This window comes from Polypterus senegalus, chromosome 4 (genome assembly GCF_016835505.1).
Source record: "Polypterus senegalus isolate Bchr_013 chromosome 4, ASM1683550v1, whole genome shotgun sequence".
NCBI lineage: Eukaryota > Metazoa > Chordata > Cladistia > Polypteriformes > Polypteridae > Polypterus > Polypterus senegalus.
Window position 1 is genome coordinate 17,531,217 of NC_053157.1, and position 24,599 is coordinate 17,555,815.

A 24,599-nucleotide genomic window follows, 5' to 3' on the forward strand; every position below is an offset into this window, starting at 1 on the left:
CCTTTTCTTAATTAGTGACCTGTTTTTGCTGCTAATTAACTCCTTTTCCCTTCATTTTAATAGCCTGATTTTTAGAATTCAGTCCTCTAAATTGATTTGTTTCTTCATTAAGTGGCAGTCAAAAAGAAAAGATGACCAGCTACATTGGAACATCAAACTCCAGCCAATTTCTTTCCAACCTGTTTCTTAATAAGAAGCCAATTCTTGCTGTTAATTAAAGCTGTTATTGAATATCATGACTTGTTGCTGCTGTCATTCTGCCACAGCAGACTGTTGATTTTCTATTTTTTCTAAGACCGCCATCAAGATGTTTTGGTGCCCTGAGCAGACCAGCATTATCAAGACCTTCATCTTTCTTTATTTTCAGGTTAGCTGGTCATGTGGCGGCTTGTTTTGTGTCTCATTATTGTTTGACTGGAAAATTAAGGAAAAAGAAACAACTAAGCAGTCTGAGTCACGTCAACTAAAACGAAGGGAAAACAAGTTAATGGGCAGCAAAAATGGCTCACTAATTAAGAAGATGGTTGGAGTGAAAACATGCAGCCACTGTGTCTCACCAAGGCCCGGAGTTGGACACCCCTGTCTTACATGGATGGGAGGCCATGATGAACAGACAGTGTAATAGAAGAAGCAACCAGGCTGGGATGGCTAATCATTTCTATGCCAGTCAGGGCAATTGGGGTGTTGTGAATGGACTGGGTTTATCCCCCAATACAGAAAGTGGCAATGCTTCTCAGGTCGCCTCCCAGTTTGGACACCTGCAGGGTATCATGGGACCCGTAGCCTTAAAAAGTAAACCTGTTGCTGTCCTTGGGTTTCACCAGAGGGCACTGGCAAAAGAATCTCTCCCTATTTTGGAGAACTTATGCCTCACCCGGAAGTTCTTCCCACACCTTCCATGACACCAGAAGTACTACCAGGTCTTGTATTAAAGGAGTCACCTCATTTCCATTCGGAGACTCAAAGCTGGGAGGTGGAGGACGAAGCTCACCTGGAAGAGTGGAAGGAGAGGAAGGAGGAAGAGAAAGAAAAAGCAATTGTGCTTGTGTGAATGCTTAAAAATAAACTGTGTGAAGGTATTTGTTAAGGTAAATTAGTATTAGGGTGTTGTACCGTGTTAGCCATTATGAATGTAGTGAGAAGTCAAGCAAAATGACACATTTTATTGGCTAACTGAAAGGATTACAATATACAAGTTTTCGAAGCAACTCAGGCCTCTTCAGGCAAGATGTAATCCATATAATCCATTACACCTTGCCTGAAGAAACGGTCTGAGTTGCCTCGAAAGCTTGCATATTGTAATCTTTTTAGTTAACCAATAAAAGGGGTCATTTTGCTTGACGTCTCGTTAAAATAAATTATTCATTGAACCTAGAACTTGTGTTGGTGCTGTTGTGTTTGTGGCTTCAGGGCTCAGTGGCATGCCCCCTACCGGTCACATTAGTTAATTGTGTTTTTCATCTACCCATATCTTCTAAACCTGATTTTTCAGGGCAGGGAAGCTGAAGCGAAGTGAAACAGTAGATGGGTATTGTGAAGAATTATGAAGTTGGACATACAGCAAGACAGATGTGTTTTATTATGCAAGTGTTATTTGTGCATTGAACAGATTTTTAATGTGTGTTCACATGCACAGGTGTCAGTGTTTTACAAGCTATTCAGCATGCATCTGCTTTGCATTTGGTGTTATTATTAATATTATTATTTGTCTGACATCTTTATCTAAGGCAACTTACAACATTTGAGATACAAATGGTCACATTTTTTGTATTTCCAGATGGAGCACCAGGCAGGTGAAGTGACAAGCTCGTGGTCACAAAGTGTCAGTAATGGAATTTGAACCCAGAACCTTAGGCCTAGGTGTTAAAGTACCATATATACTCGAATATAAGGCGAGTTTTTCAGCACCCAAAATGTGCTGAAAAACATCACCCTTGGCTTTTATTCAAGTCAGGTCCTGTTGCCCCCGCCAAACCGACAGAAAACTGGAGTGTACAGTACAATGGAACCTCGGTTCACGAACGTCTCTGAACATGTACAAATCGGGTTACGACCAAAACGTTTGCCAAACTTTCGCATCTGTGCACGACCACAAACTCGGTATACGAAAAGCCAGTTTCCCTTTTGGTTTGTGCGCGCCGATGGTTTCCGCACGTGTTCAGTCTCTCCCTGTGCATTCAGTGTGCGGCCGGCGAGAGAGAGAGAGAGACACACACACACAAGAGAGAGAGAGCGAGCGAGAGAGAGAGACAGTGCTGGCCGCATAAGGCCGAGAAGGCAGTTAAAGAATGCACCGGGCTTGTTTTTAAAGAGACTGCTTCCAGCATTGTTTTAACCTCGTATTTAATGAAGACTTTTTTCTACTGGATTTTAACCTCCACTTCACTTCTGTTTACAGCGATCAGTTCATAGTGTGCATTGTTGTAATGTTACTTTCCTTGGTAGTTTATTAAATTGTGGATTTTTCAAATGTTCATTTTTTTCCCTGTGCTTAAAACTCATTAAAAAAATTTTTTTAGCGAGCGGTTCAGAGCGCTATAGCGCAGCCTCTTGCAGTGTTAGTTTTCTCTGTTGTTCAAGGTTTTCTCAGTGTTATTCAATGTTTTTATATTTAGTTTACTATTACGCTGTGCATTCTATGGTATAATTAACTATATTTGTGCTTAAAAATCTTAAAAAGATATATATATTTACATACAGTTTGTGCAATCTGGAACGGATTAATTATATTTACATACAATCCTATAGGGAAAATTACTTCAGGTCACAACCAAATCAGGTTACAACGAGAGTTTTGGAACGAATTACGAATTACGGTTCCACCATACCTGGTTTGGTCTGCGGGCGGTAGAAGAGCTGCTGTGGGCTCTGTGTGGTGCTGTGCAGCCTCTGTGAGACTCATTCCGGGCTGTGTGCTCAATTAATGAGCTGATGCCTCAATTAATGTACGGTAATTTTATTGGTATTTATTTTGATTATTGAAACTTACCAGTAGCTGCTGCATTTCCCACCCTAGGCTTATACTCGAGTCAATACGTTTTTCCAGTTTTTGTAGGTAAAATTAGGTACCTCGGCTTATATTCGGGTTAGCTTATACTCGAGTATATACGGTAAAGTTCTCAAGTGAAAGAAAATGCATGGAGTCATCTCACATCATGTGCAGACATCTTTTTTTTTAGCTATGTGTGACTTATTGGGAGGTTCTAGTAGTATGATCCATGCTTTGCCAATTATGAAAGCAATCAGGACAACTGCAGTCCCATCGATGCTTTAGAGACAGAGACGGTGTTGGCTATGTATTCTAAGAGAAAATGTGCACAACATCAACAGCACCATTTATTTCTATAGGACATTTTCATATACAAAAGTCCTTTACAAGATGTCAAAGAAATAGTTATCAGTTAAGAAAAACGAATAAGAATTAGAAAGAATAATAATGAATAAATAACATATGAAAAATAAATTAGTACTCCTCCGGGTGCTCTGGTTTCCTCCCAAAGACATGCAGGTTAGATGCAGTGGCGATCCTAAATTGTCCCTAGTGTGTGCTTGGTGTGTGTTTGTGTGTGTGTGCCCTGCGGTGGGCTGGCACCCTGCCTGGGGATTGTTTCCTGCCTTGCTCCCTGTGCTGGCTGTGATTGGCTCCAGCAGACCCCTGTGACCCTGTGCTAGGATATAGCGGGTTGGATAATGGAAGGATGGATGGATGTAGTAGGAGAATGGCAAGAGCAGATGATGATTCATTACCTGGATGGAAGGCCAGTGCAATGACGCAAATAAATCAGCCGACAGGGGGCGAGGAAATAAATTTGTACCCAGCCGGCATGCTTAAATGGATTGACTGATAAAAGCCAAGGATCAGAAGCTGTTTCAAACCCCATATGATAGATTGCAGTGGTCCTCGTATGGTAAACCAGTTGGGGGACCCTCAAGAGTGCTTAGGACTTGGAGTCTGAAGGTGCAGCTCTGTTTGAATCCTTGGGTATCGATAAAAGGTGATGTCTTGTGTGTGGTTGGTGGATGGGTGCTTCCTACTTTTTCAATGGCTAGAAGTGCTTCTTCAAAGACATGGTTTCACACCTGCAGCATTCCCAGGTCAAACTTAAAAGGAGTCTGCAGTCTCACATCGGGGAGTCAGAGTCGGGAAGCAGCTGGCAAAAGTGGAGGTAGAAAGGAGGAAGAATTGTCTATTTTGTGTTATTGGCTTGTTATTGGAAGGACGATTGTAAAGAGGTGCTGTAGAAAGAATAAATGTCTAAACCATGTGTTGTATTACTATGTCTTGGGTTTGGTATTCAGTGGTGCCCCCATGTGGTCACAATCCACATCAACATAAAACAGATACATAATTATTAGAGAAGTAGTGCACTTATATGTTGTGGTAGCCGGCTTGGACACAGACAGGCGGACACGTCAATGTCACCCAACACATGTTTATTTGTCCTTCTAATATTTACAAGTAAGTGCAACACACCCCAAAAGTCCCCAAAGTCCTGGCCACAACACAAGGCCTCAATTCTTCAGGCCGCCTTCTTGTCTCTCCTCCTAGACCGCATCCCCTCTTCTGTCCCAACTCTAGCCATTGTATGAAGGGAGGCGGCCCCTTTTATGGTCCCCTGGATGTGCTCCAGATGTGTCCCGGCAATCTTCCACCGACACGCCCCAGTGTGGCGGAAGTGTCGGCTGCATCCCCCTGCTCCTCTTCCCCCCAGCACTTCGGGTGCGGCGGAAGTGCTGAGGGCCAGGGCTCCAAAGGCATAGGGGTGCCCAAGGGCCCCTACAGGGTGGCGCTTCAAAGCTCTGTACCCGTGCCCCCCAAAGGTACCATGGCGGTTGCCCCCACATGGTCTGGGCAAGGCGCAAGCCCTCCTCCGGTCCTCCTGGGCGTCCCAGCCTGGGTCGCTGCCCCAGCCATCTCTGACACTGTACAATCATTTATTTTTAACTCTCTAAAGATGGATCCAATGATAAGGCCAGATGGCAAAGGAGGGGCAGGAAAACAGAAGAGAAAAAACAAAATCTGCCGGGGTTCAAAGCCAAATGACTGCCAAGGCCTTTACTGGGTATTCTTCCTCTTCTTCTCTCCACTGCTCCGTTGGGGTCGCCACAGCGGATCATCTTCTTCCATATCTTCCTGTCCTCGTCATCTTGCTCTGTCACCCCCATCACCTGCATGTCCTCTCTCACCACATCCATAAATCTTCTCTTTGGCCTTCCTCTTTTTCTCTTTCCTGGCAGCTCTATCATTAACATACATTTCCCAATATACCCAGCATCTCTCCTCTGCACATGTCCAAACCAACGTAATCTCGCCTCTCTGACTTTGTCTCCCAACCGTCCAACTTCAGCTGTCCCTCTAATGTCCTCATTTCTAATCCTGTCCATCCTCGTCACACCCAACGCAAATCTTAGCATCTTTAACTCTGCCACCTCCAGCTCTGTCTCCTGCTTTCTGGTCAGTGCCACCATCTAAAAACCCATATAACATAGCTGGTCTCACTACCGTCCTGTACCATCCCTTTCACTCTTGCTGATACCCGTCTGTCACAAATCACTCCTGGCATTCTTTGATAATGACATAAATGTTTTTTAGCCGTTGATTATTGTTTTTATAGCTTCATCTTAGAGGAATTGATGTGGTGAGTCTAAAGGGAAGCTGGAGTATCTGCTTTTATTCAAACATCACAGGCAGCTACACGGGATTTAAATCAGGTGGTGGTAGCATTCTACAAAATGGAAAAGAAAACAGAGAAAAGCTTCATAATAACTGCAGATTCATTAAAGAATATGATAATACTATGCATGTATAGTCTATTAAGAGCAGAACTAAAGTGTAGTCATGACAGTGCCAAATTATCCTCCTCTGGACAGGGTGCCAGTCCATCTCAGGGTGAATCACATGACCCAATTTAGCATCACGTGACCACCTAACCTGCATGTCTTTGGGCTGTAAAAGGAAACTGGAGCACCCGGAAGAAACCCACACAGACATGAGGAGAACATGCCAACGCCACGCAGGGAGGACCCGGGACATGAACCCTGCTCTCCTTACTGTGAGGCAGCAGCACTACAACCACACCACCATGCTGCCCAGGCACAAAAATTGATGACACAGCTATCCATTTATTTTCTGTGCCGATTAAGTGGGGTACAGATAGGGTATGTATACATACACACGTACTATTGTGTTTCTTATCCAAAAGGCTGTGGTCCCCGGCCGGGCTCCAGCCCAGGAGGACCAGAGGAGGGCTTGTGCCTCCTCCAGACCGCGAGGGGGCATCCGCCCTGGTTATGTGGGGGGCCTCGGGTAAAGGGCTTGGAAGCCCAGGCCTGTAGGGACCCGTGGCCACCGCCAAGCGGCACCCCGGTGCCTGAAGAACCCTGGAGCCCAGCACTTCCGCCACACCAGGAAGTGCTGGGGAGAAGAAGACAGGAGACACCCGGACGGCTTCCGGGTGCACAGCCGGCACTTCCGCCACACAGGGGTGTGTCCAAGAGGGAGTGCCAGGAAGCAGCTGGAGCCCATCCGGGTTCCCATATAAGGGGCCGCCTCCCTTCAGTCGATGGTGGATGTCGGGTGGAAGAGGACAGAGCTGGAGAGAGGACCGGAGGCGGCCAAGAGAGAGAGGCACAGTGACTGAGAGGCCTGGTCATTGGGGGAACGGTGCTGGAGGCACTGGGGGTGCATGTGAGCACAATTAATGTAAATATTATTGTAAATAAACGATGTGTGTTGGAACTATGTTGTCCGTCTGCCTGTGTCCGGGTCCCAGTCCACAGGGCCTAGATTATATTCTAAGATCCAAAGGTTCCTGACAGCAGGCTAATTCTAACAGGCCCTGTCACCCTCCTGTTTTATGTAATACTTTTTTTTTTTTTGTACAAATAAACTTTTAGCCTGTCCAAAACATTCATCAAAAAGGTCTAAAGTCTTGGTCTTTGAAAGTAAATTTTTCACAGTCCAATGTTTTTATTAAGCTAGTGTGCGTCTAATCAAATGATCTGATGTAGTAGGTCTCAGGAGATTCTTCTTCATTGTGCAATCGATACCACAGCAAGGACGCCATGTCCTACAAAGTCTCAATAATGCTTTGCACATTAGCATTTGTCCTTTAGCTGATGAACTGATAACTTCCAAGCTGGGTTTTGGTATCTTTAAGGCACATAATGATGTGTGGACCCTGTAATATACTCTTTAAAACAAGCGAAATTGAAGTAAAAAACTTTTCAAACATAAAAATGGTCCTTATAATGGGAAGAACTGGATATGTTTCGCTAACTTAGATATTGCTCAAATATACCTTGTTTTGAACCTTATTCAATTCTCTTTTTATTTTTGCTATCAATTCTTGGAATTTCATCTTTCCATTGTTTAGGTAAATAAAGAACAATTAAACTTTACTTGAACTTTATTGGCAAGTAATATAGCAGCTAGGAATTTCTCTTAGTTTTTCCATCCACATACATATAAAAAGGTAAGTACAATTAAACAACACAATATAAAATACATTAACCATCACAACCCTATATACAGGAGTATTGTATAAGATTAGATTAGATTATATAAACTTTATCATACCATGGGGAAATTCAGATGAATACAGCATTAGAAACATTAAAAAAACAAGGACACCAACTCACAGGACACATAATGAAGCCAAATCATCCATCCATCCATCCATCCATTTTCTAACCCGCTGAATCCGAATACAGGGTCACGGGGGTCTGCCGGAGCCAATCCCAGCCAACATAGGGCACAAGGCAGGAACCAGTCCTGGGCAGGGTGCCAACCCCCCGCAAGCCAAATCAATCAATTGATAAGAAATAAATAAATAAATACATGAATGAATGAATCAATCAATCAATAAATGTAACACGAACATCTGGTTGAAGCATTGAATTGCCTGATAGAAGTGGGCAGAAAAAAACTCCACAGATGCTTCTTAACACACCATAATAGGCCGAGTCTTTGGCTAAATGTGCTTACAAGAGAGCGCCTCCTACATGGGGTGGAGGGTATTTTCATGATGGCATCCATTGGGTTGGTAGAACATTTCTGGAAGTTTGCCGCACCCATCAAAAAACCCAAGTCTCCTTTTAACAAGTCCAGTCTGCTCTGGCCCTTCTTGTACAGTCAGGTACTTGTAGCTCTGCATACACTTCCATGTCCTCCCCCGAGTGGTGACTTGGTACAGCAGAAGTCCATCACCAGTTCTTTTGTCTTCCTGATGTTGAATTGCAGGCTGTTGTTCCTGTACCACAAGACAAAGACCTCCTGTAATTTCCTGTACTCCAACTCATCTCCATTATTAATGCAGCCTGTCATGGAGGAGTCATGTAAAAATTTCTGTGGATGGCAAGTGCTGGAGGTCTTTTATGTAGATGGTGAACAGAAAGAGGGGCAGGACAGTTCCCTAAGGTTCTCCAGTATTGCACACCACCATGTCTGACACATAGTCCCTCTGCCTCACAAAATGCTGTCTGATGGTCAAGTAGTCCATGAGCCAGGAGCTTGTGTGAGCCTTGAGCTTTTTCCCCAGTCAATGAAGCAGAATGATGTTAAAAAGCACCGAAAAAATTCAAAAAACATGTGGTGCCTGCTTTGTCCAAGTGGGAGTAGACTCTGTGGAGCATGGAGACGACAGCATCCTCCACACCTCTGTGTGTCTGATAGGCAATCTGTAGAGGATCCAGATGTTCTGAAACCAGGGATCAGAGCTGTTTTAGGACCAGCTACAGTATAATGCAGAAGTGTACTCCTGCCAAGTAATATATCAAATGTAAATATATCACATAAACACAAATGATGCAAAATTTAGATTGAATGGAGGAGTTTAGAAACCAAAGAGGAATCAATGTTGGTGTATAGCCAGAGTGACTGCAGTAGCCAGGAAACTCTAAATGTTGTGGATTTCTTGCCTAATCAGTGACCACTAACATTTCCTTAACAGTAATAACTGAAAGAGATGGATGACCGGGCAAGTGTAGTCTTTGCTTATATTTCCTGATATTTCCTATCCCATGATGCATATGAAGTCCAGTTTCAGTCCTACAGTCTTTTCTGTTGTCTCAATAGCACGCTGCAGTTTATGTTTCATCTGAGCAGATACATTGCCATTCCAGACTGCTACAGAGAAAATGGGATGCTTTCTTTTGCTTTTTTTCCCATTTTTATTACAAAGTTGACCAAATGTGCACAGTGAGTATATGAGATTTAACCATGAAGAACAAATAGAAATAAGAAAAATAAAAAAACAGCAGTGCACAAATCTGATAGTCAAGATATAATAGTCAATTGTGGCTAAAATAAAGATGTATCTAATGAGATAAATATGTGGGGTGATGGAAATAATTAATAATTTAAAAATATAAATAATTAATGACAAGTACAGGACCAAAAAGACTAAAGAAGAGGGCAAAGCCAAAATATATGCATATAAGTACTGGGAAATTTAGACCCATAGGTAAAACAAGAAGGATCCAGTGTAATCCACATGACATGTAGACAACGAGGAGTAGGATTCCCAGGTCCCAAAAAAAATATATAACCCAAAGAGAGCTTAAAAATAGTGAATTTCCCCCCCAAAAATAGCCCAATACGTGAAGTAGAGAAAATGACACACCAGAATGCAGGGAACATACCATCAAAGCTTGAGACCGCCCTCAGAGATATTTCAGAGTGATAGAATGGGTCTATACCATCACACAATGGGAGGGAAACAGGATTTTGGTGACAGAAAAAATATACACATGTCCGAATAGCAAGGGATAGGGTGCCAGATGGATGAAAAACATATTAAAATGTGTGATTCGAAAAATAGCCCAAAATACCACGTCGATTTTTAAAAAGTAGCCCAAAAACCGACAACCTGCCAACAGGAAAAAAAATAGCCCCACTGGGTGAGAAAACTGTGGACCTGGCAATAGTAGCGAGGAGTCAGGCATGACCTACACACAAACATAAACTGTGTGAACTGATAGTTTGTGCTCCTTGAATCATTTGTTTAGTGCTGCAGAGGGTGCTAGATTTATTTTCCATATTTTACACACTGATAGAGAAAAATAGGAGAGAATACAGAAAAGAAAACACAAAGTGGAAACTGCCTTACTACTTGGAGCTAAGAGCATAAAAAATATGTAATGTGGGTGAAAAGGTAGAGCGGCTGCAAATGAGAGGCCACAAGATTAAAAAAAAAAGACCAAAGTTCTGAATAAAAGAAGAAAAGAATTAGAGAGTACTTCATATTTTACACTAAGGTCCTGGAACTTTCTGAGGCCATCATCAGCATAAATTTTGCCAAAGGGACAGATCGCACATTGAGACCATGAAGAGAAGGCATATAAATGCCCAGCCATCATTAAAGATTTGTTCAGCATTAATTGGGACAGGTTACATTTCTAAAGATAGATAGATAGATAGATAGATAGATAGATAGATAGATAGATAGATAGATAGATAGATAGATAGATAGATAGATAGATAGATAGATAGATAGATAGATAGATAGATAGATAGATAGATAGATACTTTATTAATCCCAAGGGGAAATTCAAATACTCCAGCAGCAATATTAAATTAAAGAGAGATAACAATGCAGGTATAACAGACAATACAAATTTGTATAATGTTAATGTTTAACCCCCCGGGTGGAATTGAAGGGTCAAATAGTGTGGTGGATAAATGATCTCCTCAGTGTGTTAGTGGAGCAGGACGGTGACATCAGTCTGTCACTGAAGCTTCTCGCCTGTCTGGAGATGATCCTGTTCAGTGGATGCAGTAGATTCTCCATGATTGACAGGAGCCTGCTCAGCGCCCGTCGCTCTACCAAATAAAAATAATAGTTTATTATCTTTCAAGTCAAAGACTTCACAAACTGGTATAAATACATTTAACATGCTAAATTGTGTTCTTTAAATTAAAAAAATACATATATAGTGAATCTTGCTCACACACAAACACTTAACATTGGAGGCTATGAGGCATGGAGAAAAATCAACTTTTGCAAATATGCCCATTTTTCAAAGCCAAGATAGTTGTCCAGTATTGATCCATGTGTATAACTGATGATTATACACAGATTGTAAAATAGCTTTTATTTGTCATTTGGTACGAAAAAAGTACTATTATGAGATTCAGCCATTTTTAAAAACGTCCAGCCATGGGCAATAGCTCAACACTTGGTCTTCCTGTACAACAACCTTTATTTCCTCTTGAAAGGCCAAATCACAGTAAACATCTGGGCCTCGTGGTTTGTTTTGTTTTCATTTACTTCTCTATGTACAGTATATGAGAACTCACACAAGTGAATTGAAAGCATAACCTTTGTCATAAGAAAAATAGTTTGAGGAATATGTGATAAAATTATTATTTCCAGATCCCTTTTGCTGTGACAAATGTGTGTTGTAAATGTGCAAAGCGTGAATCAATACTCGACAACTGTCTTGGCTTGAAAAATTAATGTATTTGGTACATTTTTACACTTTTCCTTCATGCCCCATAGCCTCCATTGTAAAGCACCAGTGTGGGCAAGATATATATATTTTTTTAATTTATAGAAACTGCGTAACTTTAAAACACAGTTTTGCATAATAAATGCATATATGCCAAGTTTGTGAAGAAATAACTTTGAGTTAACTGTAAGTGGATGGGGAAAAAACATACTTAACTACTGAGGAACACTGGAACAAGTTCAAGTTCAGGTTCAGTGCCAAGATCGGGCAAAAAGAGGCAAACATCAACCTTAAGAAACCTGTTCAGGTTCCGATGAGCTGGCAGATTTAGGGTTTAATGGCTAACATCCACTACAGGGTCAACAACAGCAACAGCATTTATTTCTATAGCACATTTTCATACAACAATGTAGCTCCAAGTGCTTTACAAGAAGAACAAGAAAAAGAAAAGAAACCAATTCAGGAACGCCAATACATTATTAAAAATAATAATAAGTACAAAAAAAAGAAAAAGGAAGGTCAGATGGACTGGGAGGAGTCTGCACTCCGCAGCTCATGAAGATCGGGACAGGGCAGAGTTCGTTGACGTCTGTGGCACGTGCTGTTGACAGTACAGACTGGTGTCTTCATCAGACAACAGCTTTGAACAGCAACTTGAAATTGCAATGCGTCAATCTGTTGCATCCGCATTAGCTGTGCCAAGAAACTTGCCATCACAGAATGATGACAAGAAACTGGATGCATCAGTAAAAGCTGAAATGGTGGTGTTTCAGAGCAACGGCAAGCGCGGGCGCTGTTTAGAACAAGTGTATCAGTATCTAATAGCTGTGCCGCCTACTTCAGTGGAGGCCTGGACTAGATACATGTACTTATATGACAGCATGAACTGCTTGTAGTTAAGGTTAGTCTTTTATTGGTGTCAACATATTGCAGTAGTTTTATTAATAATAAGTGTCAGTCGTTCTAAAACTGTTCACATGTGAGATGCCCGTGCACCGTGTCATTCACGGAAGCCCGGGATTCCCAGGAATGACATGCGGGATTCCCGAACTCCCGGAAATGGATAAACCCATCCAGGAATGGATTCCCTACTGACAGTAATACTAGGAATAATGGCCATATGCAAATACATGCAAGTTAAAGAGCAAGCTGGACATCTAAGCCCAGGACTGTGGAATGTAAATATAACTGTGGTAAACGGTCCTTCATCCACCTGATGTTTCCTAAAACATGGTCCCCGATTGCAGGGTGTCTTTATTATGCCGTCACCCTGACAGAACAATCCAGCAACTATAACTCTATAACTCTGCAAGGTCATATCAGACACCTTCTGATAAATGAGACTGACCAGCTAAACTGTGGTCATCTCTATGTACTGTATTTACTTTTCTTTTGAAACAAGTATTGCAAAACAAAATGTTGAGCGTGCTTTTTGGATTGAATCTACACCTTAGCAGGACAAGTGAATGTTATGGCTCTTGTTGGACTGTAAAACTTCCCTTTTAATACCTGTCAACCTTGGTAATTGCATTGATCTCAAGGATGACTCAGAATGCGCTCCTGCGGCTGATTTTTCTGTGGTACTTTGCATAGTCATCTCTTTATACTGATTGCAGCAATGCTGCAAAATGACAGATTAGCAATAGCATTTGATAGAATAGATTCTTGTATCCTGTAGGTCCTCCAGTATTTTTGGAAAGCACACTGAGCTGCTGCCTTGGCAAAAAAAAAAACCAAAAAAACACAATTAATAGCCCTAAAAGCAATTATGGTATCTCATTTTAAAATAAAATTTGTGACATTTGTGTGCTTTGCGGGTTTTTAGTTCCTTATTGACAGTGGCCATTTTATTAGGTACACCTACCCAGCTGCAGTGGACTCAGACAGTAGACCTATTCAGACTCCTTCACTTTCTGCACACTTTCATGTATTTTTGAATGGATACATTTGCCATCATTGCCCCTCAGTCTAGACTCAATTAATGACCCATAATGGCAAAGTGAAAATATATATTTTTTTAAAGAAACAGTTGCAATTTTATTAAAAATCCAAAACTGAAATCTCTCATTCATTTAAGAATTAAGCAGACCCTTCACTCTGGCACTTTAAGTTGTGGTCAGGTGCATCCTGTTTGCTGTTAATTCTCCTTCAGATGTGTTGAGAACTTGATTGGAGTCCACCTGTGGCCAAATGCATTGATTGGACATCATTTAGAAAGGCACACGTCTGTCTGTGTATAGAAGGTCCCTCTTCCTCTCCCTCTCTCTCTCTGAACTAAAGAAAAGAAGCAATAAGCACCTGAGTACTCACCAACGTCAGTGCATTCGGTGAACCGCAAGAGACTGGTTGTTTGCTCGTCCTTTACAAGGCTGAGGATAGCCCCTTGATGGTGACAGGCTGGTGGTCCCACCACTTAGAGAACAATGCACAAGACACATGGAACAAAACAGAACAAGCATAGACACATAGAAATTAAATAATACACAAAACAAATAAGAAACACAGAAAAATGAAAATAATCAACACCAGTCATACAATCAATAAAGAATCAAAATTTGACAAAAAGGGCACACAAAAGGAACTTGAACATCAGCCAGGGGAAGAACTCTGGCTAAAATTTAACACAAATATTTGACACTGTTAATGTTGTTTATCATGAATTTCAACTTTATAAAGTAAATCATTATATTACTTATGAACATTTATCCATCCATTAACCATATTTTATATTTTAACTATAGGGTCACAGGGGTCTGCTGGAGCCAATCCCAGCCAACACAGGGCACAAGGCAGGAAACAAACCCCGGGCAGGGCGCCAGCCCACTGCAGGGCACACACACACACACCCACACACCAAGCACACACTACGGACAATTTAGAATCGCCAATTCACTTAACCTGCATGTCTTTGAACGGTGGGAGGAAACCCACGCTGAAACGGGGAGAACAAGCAAACTCCACGCAGGGAGGACTCGGGAAGTGAAACATCCTTATGCTAATTCAGACTTTTTTAATTTCAGACAAAAGCAATTACCGTATATGCTCACGTATAAGTCGGGTCTTGAAACGAGAAAAATCGATCATAAAATCAGACCCAGACTTATACGCCCGTTCAAAAATGTGACACTGAATTTTTTTTTACGTCTTCTTTCCTCCTCCAATCTTGCACCAGTTTCTCAGACGCATCGAATTTTGTTGCAGCAGCACAGTTACCAATTTCTGTCGTTACTTCAACAACGTTTAATTTAAAACCAGCTTCATATTTTCTTCTGATCGAACATCGTAGATAAGGGATGCTCTTACGATAAAGGCGTATGAGGGTGTGAGATGCAAAAAACACAAATCAGTGCAAACGTTGCTTCAGAATAGTTTGGGTATTACCGTGTGGTCATGTAGGCACAATACATAGAAAAAAAAGGTTGTGTGCACCGTGGTTACTCTCTCAGACGGGCGTTAGTATATCATAATTTCTTGCACCAATAGCGTGAGTTTTCCGCATTCAATTTATACGACTGACATTATAAAATACCAGTAATGGCGCACTGCACTATACCGTGAGTGAATACACTTGACTTAAGCATTCCTAGTTTTCATCCTCTTTCTCTGTACGTTTAGCATTCGTTTGCTCAGAGGTTGATGTGCTTGATGCTTATTGAGCAGCTCTTCTTTTCCCCACCCTAGCGGCCCGCTTCTTCTCTTCTTTCGTTAGCATCTTTTCACGTTAAAACTGATTAAGTCAGTGTTTGTGCTGTAATTACTTAGTACGTTTTCTTTAATTTTTCACTTAAGCTGGCACTTAAGTCTTCAATCTGCCTCAAGAATAAATTAAATTATGAAGAGGTAAGTACCAAATTTCAGGTCAAAACGTCAAACGGTTTGTGAGCTACAGGTGATTGAAAATCCTGGACAGACAAACGAACAACCATGTTAGTGTATTATATATAAAGACTGAAAATATACAATAAAATCAAGTCCCGACTTATCCACAGGAGAACTTATCTGTGATTATATACAGTATGTGGTATTTAGGCTTTGTCCCATATTTGTAAAGCTACCTGTATAATTTCTTTTAATTCTTTCCTGCTCATGGCAAAATGACATCTTGCCTGAAGAAGCAGCCTGAGTTGCCTCGAAAGCTTGCATATTGTAATCTTCTTAGTTAGCCAATAAAATGTGTCATTTTGCTTTACTTCTCTTTAAATTCATAATGGCTAATATGGTACAATACCCTAGTAATGCTCATGACATAAAGGTAGCTTTTTTCAGGAGAATATGGTAAATGTGCAAAAGCAGCAGTTAGTGGATTAGAGAAGCAAAAAATAACCTCATGTATAACATTCAGTAAAATAATCAGGATATATTAGGAAATTTTAATGCTCATGACCTCTATATTTACAATGTTTTAACGATGGCCTTATCTTTGTGTTTTATTTCTCTTTCTACAGTCTGTTCCCAGTTTTCAAGAGGAGTTTATGCTATTTTTGGATTCTACGATAAGAAGTCTGTAAATACAATAACATCATTTTGTGGAACCTTGCATGTCTCATTTATTACACCCAGCTTCCCTGCAGATGGATTACATCAGTTTGTTTTACAAATGCGGCCTGATGTCAAGGGAGCCCTTCTTAGTTTGATTGAATACTATCAGTGGGATAAGTTTGCCTATCTTTATGACAGTGATCGAGGTAAGTGGACGACAGCCTTTTAAGTTGTAGAGCGCGTCTCAGCACATTAAAGCTTAAGGCAATGTTTGTGCAAGTATGACTAAGCTACCGTGTGAGTTATTATTACTGAAAAAATAAAACAGAATATGGAAACTGACTATTTTAGTTTCAGTTTTCTATAAGGTAGTTGGGTCAAGCTTTAAGATTACCTGTTAATATCTTGAAACCGTTGTGTTTCTGTATACTTGAAAAAGAACTTGGATAGTGGCAAGTATGTCATCTAGTTTTCTTATCCAAGACAAGAGATGTACTGCCCGATCTTGCCAAAGAGATGTTCTCCTGAGTAGGCTTTATAGGGTAAAAATATTTGTAAAAGTTAATTTTCACAAAAAAAGGGTATGTAATATATGGGTTGGAGTTTTATCAATCAATCAATCAATCAACATTTATTTATATAGCACATATTCATACAAAAAAATGTAGCTCAAAGTGCTTTACAAAATGAATAGAGAAATAGAAGACACAATAAAAGATAAACATAAGTCAACATTAATTAACATAGAATAAGAGTAAGGTCCGATGGCCAGGGTGGACAGAAAAACAAAAAACTCCAAAGGCTGGAGAAAAAATAAAATCTGTAGGGTTCCAGACCAAGAGACCGCCCAGTCCCTCTGGGCAATCTACCTAACATAAATCAAACAGTCCTCTTTGTATTTAGCGTTTTCATGGAAGGACCTGATGATGATGGTCACGTAGACTTCTGGCTTTCAGTCCATCAATGTTGGTGCATCATGATGCTTTGAGTAGGTGGTGGTGGCGCAGGCCGCCACCACAAAGAAACCGGAAAAAGAAACAGAAGAGAGAGTAGGGGTCAGTATGGATTTTAGAGCCACCATGAATAGTTATTATGAAGAATTGAACATACAGAGTATCAGTATTAAGTTAAAGTGAAGTTATAAAAAGGCCATGTTAAAGTAATGTGTTTTCAGCAGTGTTTTAAAGTGCTCTACTGTATTTGCCTGGCGAATTCCTATTGGCAGGCTATTCCAGATTTTGGGTGCATAACAGCAGAAGGCCGCCTCACCACTTCTTTTAAGTTTAGCTTTTGGAATTATAAGGAGACACTCATTTGAAGATCTAAGGTTACGATTTGGAATATAACGTGTCAGGCATTCCGATATATAAGATGGAGCGAGATTATTTAAGGCTTTATAAACCATAAGCAGTATTTTAAAGTCAATCCTGAATGACACAGGCAACCAGTGTAGTGACATCAAAACTGGAGAAATGTGTTCGGATTTTCTTTTCCCAGTTAGGATTCTAGCAGCTGCATTCTGCACTCGTTGCAAATGATTTATGTCTTTTTTGGGTAGTCCTGAGAGGAGTGCGTTACAGTAATCTAGTCTACTGAAAACAAAAGCGTGAATTAATTTCTCAGCATCTTTCAATGATATAAGAGGTCTAACTTTAGCTATGTTTCTTAAGTGAAAAAATGCTGTCCTAGTGGTCTGATGAATATGCGATTTAAAATTCAGATTACAGTCAACGGTTACCCCTAAATTTTTACTTCCGTCTTAACTATTAATCCTAGTGCATTAAGTTTATTTCTGATAACCTCGCTGAATCCATTATTGCCAATTACCAAAATTTCAGTTTTCTCTTTATTTAGTTTGAGAAAATTACTATTCATCCATTCAGAAATACCAGTAAGACATTGTGTTAGTGTATCGAAAGAGTCGGAGTCATCAGGTGCTATTGATAAGTACAGCTGTGTGTCATCAGCATAGCTGTGGTAGCTCACGTTGTGCCCTGAGATAATCTGACCTAACGGAAGCATATAGATTGAGAATAACAGCGGACCCAGGATAGAGCCTTGTGGAACACCATATCGGATATCATGTGTCTTTGAGATTTGATTACCACAACTCACAAAGAATTTTCTCCCTGCCAGGTAGGATTCAAACCAATTTAAGACACTGCCAGAGAGGCCCACCCATTGACTAAGGCGATTTCTAAGAATATTATGATCAATGGTGTCAAATGCAGCACTCAGATCTAAGAGGATGAGAACAGATAAATGGCCTCTGTCTGCATTTACCCGCAAGTCATTTACTACTTTAACAAGTGCAGTTTCTGTACTGTGATTTGTTCTGAAGCCTGACTGAAAAGTATCAAGAATAGCATATTTATTTAGGTGGTCATTTAACTGCATAATGACTGCCTTCTCTAGAATTTTACTTAAGAAGGGTAGGTTAGAAATGGGTCTAAAATTTTCAAAGGCAGAGGGGTCAAGATTATGTTTCTTAAGAAGGGGTCTATATATATGTATATGTATATACTAGCTTTGTAAGCCCAGGCTCATAGAAGCTATTGAAATTGTCAGAAAAAAAAATTGAACTGCAGAGTCGGTGGTTTTGTTTTGCGGACGTGCTTGCCCCCCTTGTCTATCAGCAGCTAAGTAAGTTTCTCTTTCCTCAGAGGTGTCATTTTGCCTATGTGCTCACCTCGCTTGTTTATTAACGGCAAAGCGAGTTTTTCTCCGACTCGTTAACTCAGGGCTGCCTTATAGGCTCTTTGAGCTTCATGCTGTAGCCTTGTACTTCTAGGCCGAACAGACAAACACATACTATATATATTGTGGCCGGGTGCAGGAATGACACATCTCAAAAATAAAAGTTGGGACATAAAATAGATCGTCCTGTTTAATTTAACATAAAAGTTCAACAAAAAAGCAGCACCTCTTGGCAGATGAATGTCTTGCCCTTGAGCTTTCAAATAAACAAAGGGGCTTGACTTTAGCCACAGGTTCAGGATCTGTTTACTCAGGAGTTCCATCCGGCAAGAATCTCTTACCAGAAATATGCTTTCTTCTAGGCAGCCGGGGTTCTTATAGCTGCAGAACCCAGATTCGACGGAGCTAAGTGACTTCACTGAATGGTTTTTGGTGCTGTGGGGCGAGAAAGAGAAGGGAATGTTATATATATACTAGCCATGTGTGCCCAACTACGTTGTGCGTGTTAAAGTTGTCTGTGAAGGGCTCCCTGTTCAAACGCGGCTGCCAGCCGTGAACTGGGCCCTTCGTTGCACAGTATTATGATTTTTTATAAGGGAAACAAAAATTACAAAAGAAAACCCTTGGATATTGATTCGATAGGAACGGCCTACTCGGAATCACTGTCCGAATAGTAATTATGTGGTGGTGTAGGAGCATTTCTGCTTCTGTCCGTTCACAGTCTGTCTCGTTTTCACGACGCTGTCGTTTCCTGTCACAATCTCTTCTCAACCTTTGTCCAATCTCGCAGGTTGCTTTGTGGCAATCCAAAGAGTAAGGCAATATACACGAAGCAATGGTTATAAAAGGTGGGCACATAGGTATCCAGGCTCTTTAAAGCATAAATAAGGATCACTTCACTGACATGTGAGCAAGCTACGGTACAACTGTGAGAAGCGCAGCACTCGCCGGCTACAACGTAACAATAATAATTTCCGGAACGTGCTGTTACGTTGTCATTCATTTTACCCATTGTCTTTCTTTCATACATATGTTACGTAGGCACATACCTTTTATCTTCGGCAATCTCATTCTCTAACCAGGCCTCAGGAGTTAAGCAGCGTAACACTGTCCACCACCCCTTTCGTTATTCCGGCACATTGTTGACATCCGTGAGTAACAACAACGTACTAAACTGGAAGGTGGTCTACGCATGCATGGAATTCGCGGACAAACAAAGATCAAGATCTAAATGAAGATCTCTTTAGTTAATTTAAAGCACAACAATTTGTTTAGTTTAAATGTCTGTGTTTTGAGGTGTGACTGGAGTACTACTGTCTTCAGTAGTATAAGCCTGGAGGAGATTCTTAATGCCTATGTTATAGCTGTCTCTCTACTGCCATCTAGTGCTTCTTCTTCTAATTCATTCGCAGACAAACAAAGATCAAGATCCAAATGAAGATTATATACAGTAATCCCTTCTCGAGTTGCGTTCCAGACCCCCCGCGATAGGTGAAAATCCGCGAAGTAGAAACCATGTTTGTATGGTTATTTTTATATATTTTAAGCTCTTATAAACTCTCCCACACTGTTTATAAATATTCCCTGCACAGTTATACAGCATAAACCCTTTGTATTCTCTTAGATATTAGGTAAGATTCATTGAAATTATGTATGTAAACACACTGTTTATATACAGTAAAACCTAAATATTATTTTAAAGATATCGAGTGTCTCCGATATCACATATGTTACAGCCATTACGATAGACAGGCCACCAGCAATAAATACATACAATGCAAGAAAAATTGTATACAGTAAATGTGTGTACAGTGACACTAAACGTACGTACATGTAATAAGTACTGTAAGTAGAAAATAAATTATGGTTACTCACCAACAATGACACGAAGACTTGTCCGATAACGATGAGTTTAATTTTACTGCACAACAAAGGAGAGCGTTACAGCCCTTCTAAAGGAGCCACTTCAGGCGACTGTGTAGCACCGCCATTGTTGTTCTTCTGGCAGTCTTCAATCCAAATCTCTAAAGCAGATTCCATCCAGACTACTGCCTTGTTATGTCCACTCACAACTCGTTTTGCACCCTGGTTAAAAGGACACTGCGGCCGTAGATCTTATATTCCTTTCCTACTTTTGAAATAAAAAGAATCGTAGCCTCATTGATGCCGTAATGGCATCCTACAGCGGTGTAGCTTTTCCCTTCCTTCAACAAATCCAAAACATTTACCTTTTCGGCAATCGTTAACATCTTCCGTTGGCGCTTGGGCACGGCCCCTGAAGCAGTAGCAGGAGCAGATCGTTTTGGAGCCATAATGAAGGGCTTGACTATGCACAAAGATAAACACAAAAGAGCACAAAAGTTAACTCTTTACACAGTGAAACACGTTGATGCTGAATGAGCGAGACAAGACTTCCTGGTTAACACCGCATTCAGCACACAGGAACTTAACTGCATGCTCTGATTGGTTAGCTTCTCAGTCATCCGCCAATAGCGTCCCTTGTATGAAATCAACTGGGCAAACCAACTGAGGAAGCATGTACAGGAAGTAAAAAGACCCATTGTCCGCAGAACCCGCGAAGCAGCGAAAAATCTGCGTTATATATTTAGTTATGCTTACATATAAAATCTGTGATAGAGTGAAACCGCGAAAGTCAAAGCGCGATATAGCGAAGGATTACTGTATAGAGATTGTAAGGTTTCTAAACTCTTTTGGGGCTCCCACTAGCGGGACGACATGCTGAAGAGCATCCCAAAGTGCAATTGCCACATCTATGGAAGACAGCCTATTAATTGCCGTGGCAACAGCGGACTCCAACTGCTGTGGCAGTTCGCTGCAAAACAAAATCCGAAAAGATCGCAATCACTCTATCAGCACCTGCCGTCAATAGGTGATGCAAGGAACATTATAACTGCAGGGAACAGTATTAGTTGGCCATTAACCTGGCCACGACCCTGCTTGATTGCTGTGTCTCTGTATAGGAGAGTGACAGATCACACTACAATAAATAACCGTGCTGTTCCTGTTTCAAGCTGAATAAAGTTGGGGTGCAAGACAGGGACTCACACATCACTATATATATATATACAGGTATATATATATATATATATATATATATATATATATATATATATATATATATATATATATATATATATATATATACAAAAGAATTAAAGGAACACTTTTTAATCAGAGTATAGCATAAAGTCAATGAAACTTCTGGGATATTAATCTGGTCAGTTAAGTAGCAGAGGGGTTGTTAATCAGTTTCAGCTGCTGTGGTGTTAATGAAATTAACAACACATGCACTAGAGGGGCAACAATGAGATGACCCCAAAACAGGAATGGTTTAACAGGTGGAGGCCACTGACATTTTTCCCTCCTCATCTTTTCTGACTGTTTCTTCACTAGTTTTGCATTTGGCTACAGTCAGTGTCACTACTGGTAGCATGAGGCGATACCTGGACCCTACAGAGGTTGCACAGGTAGTCCAACTTCTCCAGGATGGCACATCAATATGTGTCATTGCCAGAAGGTTTGCTGTGTCTCCCTGCACAGTCTCAAGGGCATGGAGGAGATTCTAGGAGACAAGCAGTTACTCTAGGAGAGCTGGAGAGGGCCATAGAAGGTCCATAACCCATCAGCAGGACCAGTATCTGCTCCTTTGGGCAAGGAGGAACAGGATGAGCACTGCCAGAGCCCTACAAAATGACCTCCAGCAGGCCACTGGTGTGAATGTCTCTGACCAAACAACCAGAAAGACTTCATGAGGGTGACCCAAGGGCCCCATGTCCTCTAATGGGCCCTGAGCTCACTGCCCAGCAGCATGCAGCTCGATTGGCATTCGCCATAGAATACCAGAATTGGCAGATGCACCACTGGTGCCCTGTGCTTTTACAGATGAGAGCAGGTTCACCCTGAGCACGTGACAGAAGTGAAAGGGTCTGGAGAAGCCATGGAGAACATTATGCTGCCTGTAACATCATTCAGCATGAGCAGTTTGGTGGTGGGTTAATGATTGTCTGGGGAGGCATATCCATGGAGGGTCACACAGACTGCTTCAGGCTTGACAAAGGCACCTTGGCTGCCATTAGGTATCAGGATGAAATCCTTGGACCCATTGTCAGACCCTATGCTGGTACAGTGGCTCCTGGTGCACGACAATTCCTGGCCTCATGTGGTGAGAGTATGCAGGCAGTTCCTGGAGGATGAAGGAATTGATACCATTGACTGGCCACCACACTTTCCTGACCTAAATCCAATAGAACACCTCTGGGACATTATGTTTTGGTCCATCCAATGCCACCAGGTTGCACCTCAGACTGTCCAGGAGCTCAGTGATGCCCTGGTTCAGATCTGGGAGGAGATCCCCCACAACACTATCTGTCATCTCATTAGAAGCATGCACCGATGTTGTCAGGCATGTATACAAGAACACAGGGGCCATACAAAGTGCTGCGTACAATTTTGAGTTGCTGCAATTAAATTTAGGCAAAATGGACTAGCCTGCCACATAATTTTTTCACTCTGATTTTTGGGGCGTCTTTGAATTCAGGGCTCTGTAGGTTGATCATTTTCATTTCCATCAAACGATGTGGCATCCTTTCGTTCCTAACACATTACCCAGTCTATATCAGTATAGATAAGCAGGAGGATTTCTTTTTCCCATTGAGATCTGATGTGTTTTCAAAGTGTTCCTTTAATTTTTTTGAGCAGTTTATATATATATATATATATATATATATATATATATATATATATATATATATATATACCAGTAACGGCGTACTTGAGCATTCCTAGTTTTCATAATGTTTCTCTGTCTCTGTTTAACATTCGTTTGCTCAGAGGTTGATGTGCTTGCTGGTTCCTGAGCAGCCCTTCTTTTCTCCACCCTAGCGGCCCACAGCTTCTCTTCTTTCGTGGGCATCTTCTCACGTTAAAACTTATTAAGATAATTTTTGTGTTGCAATTACTTAGAATGTTTTCTTTCATTTTTCACTTAAGCTGGCACTTAAGTCTTCAATCTGCCTCAAGAATGATTAGCGAAGGTGGTAGGGAATGAAAACAGCGCCCATACACATGCACCGCACGGCCGCCCTGCTGCGCACTGCCAATAGTTGAGTCTGCAATAAAATAAAATAAAAATAAAAAGAGTAATAAAAATCATCACCCCGAAAGCGGATAGTAGACGTCACGTAGTATACTGTATTTGTACCAAATTTCAGGTCGATAGGTGAAATGGTTTGCGAGCTACGGGTGATTTAAAATCCTGGACAGACAAATGAACAGCCATGGTAGCGTATTATATAAGAAGATACATATACTTTGTATATATTGTCAGGGATGCCAGGGGCAATGACCCGGCCAGAACGCCGTGAGGGACCGGAAGAGGGTCAAAGTCCACCCTGGATCACGTGGGGGCTGCCTTCCTGGTTGTTCTGGGGGCCACGGGTTGAGGGCATACCCTGTAGGGGCCCGTGATCACCGCCAGGAGGCGCCCCAATGCCTTGGGGATCTGTTGCCTTTGGGAGACACCCGGAGAGCTGCCGGGAGGACAGCCGGCACTTCCGCCACGGTGCTCATCCGGGAACTGTATAAAAGGGGCCGTCTCCATTCATTCAGAGCTGGAGTCAGGTGGAAGCAGGACGAGGCACAAGAGAGGTATGGAGGCGGCCCGAAGAAAGGCATTTGTGGCCAGGACTGAGTGTTTGGGGTATTGTGCATGAACTGGGTCTGAGTGACCATTTATAATTATTGTATATATTTGTAAATAAAATACGTGTGGTGGTGACAAACAACATGTCTGCCTGTCTGTGTCCGGGTCGGCTCCACAATATATATATATTAAAAGGCTAATAATATAAATAAGTGGAGGAACCTAAAGAATAGTTGGGGTGCCAATTGGCTCACCCATTTAATGCAATGCACCACAAAATAGAACAACAGTGGCACAAGAAAAAATTAGG

At 41.4% G+C, this 24,599-nt stretch overlaps 1 protein-coding gene across 5 annotated transcripts in view; it reads left to right on the plus strand.

The window, feature by feature from the left end:
- Nucleotides 1-24,599, plus strand: part of gria2b (glutamate receptor, ionotropic, AMPA 2b) — a 203,927-nt gene that overhangs the window by 73,446 nt on the left and 105,882 nt on the right. For all 5 annotated transcript variants that reach the window (XM_039750300.1, XM_039750301.1, XM_039750299.1 and 2 more), the window contains exon 3: nt 15,897-16,136. In XM_039750300.1, coding sequence (XP_039606234.1) covers nt 15,897-16,136 — 240 coding nt within the window. The remainder of the gene's footprint in view (nt 1-15,896; nt 16,137-24,599) is intronic.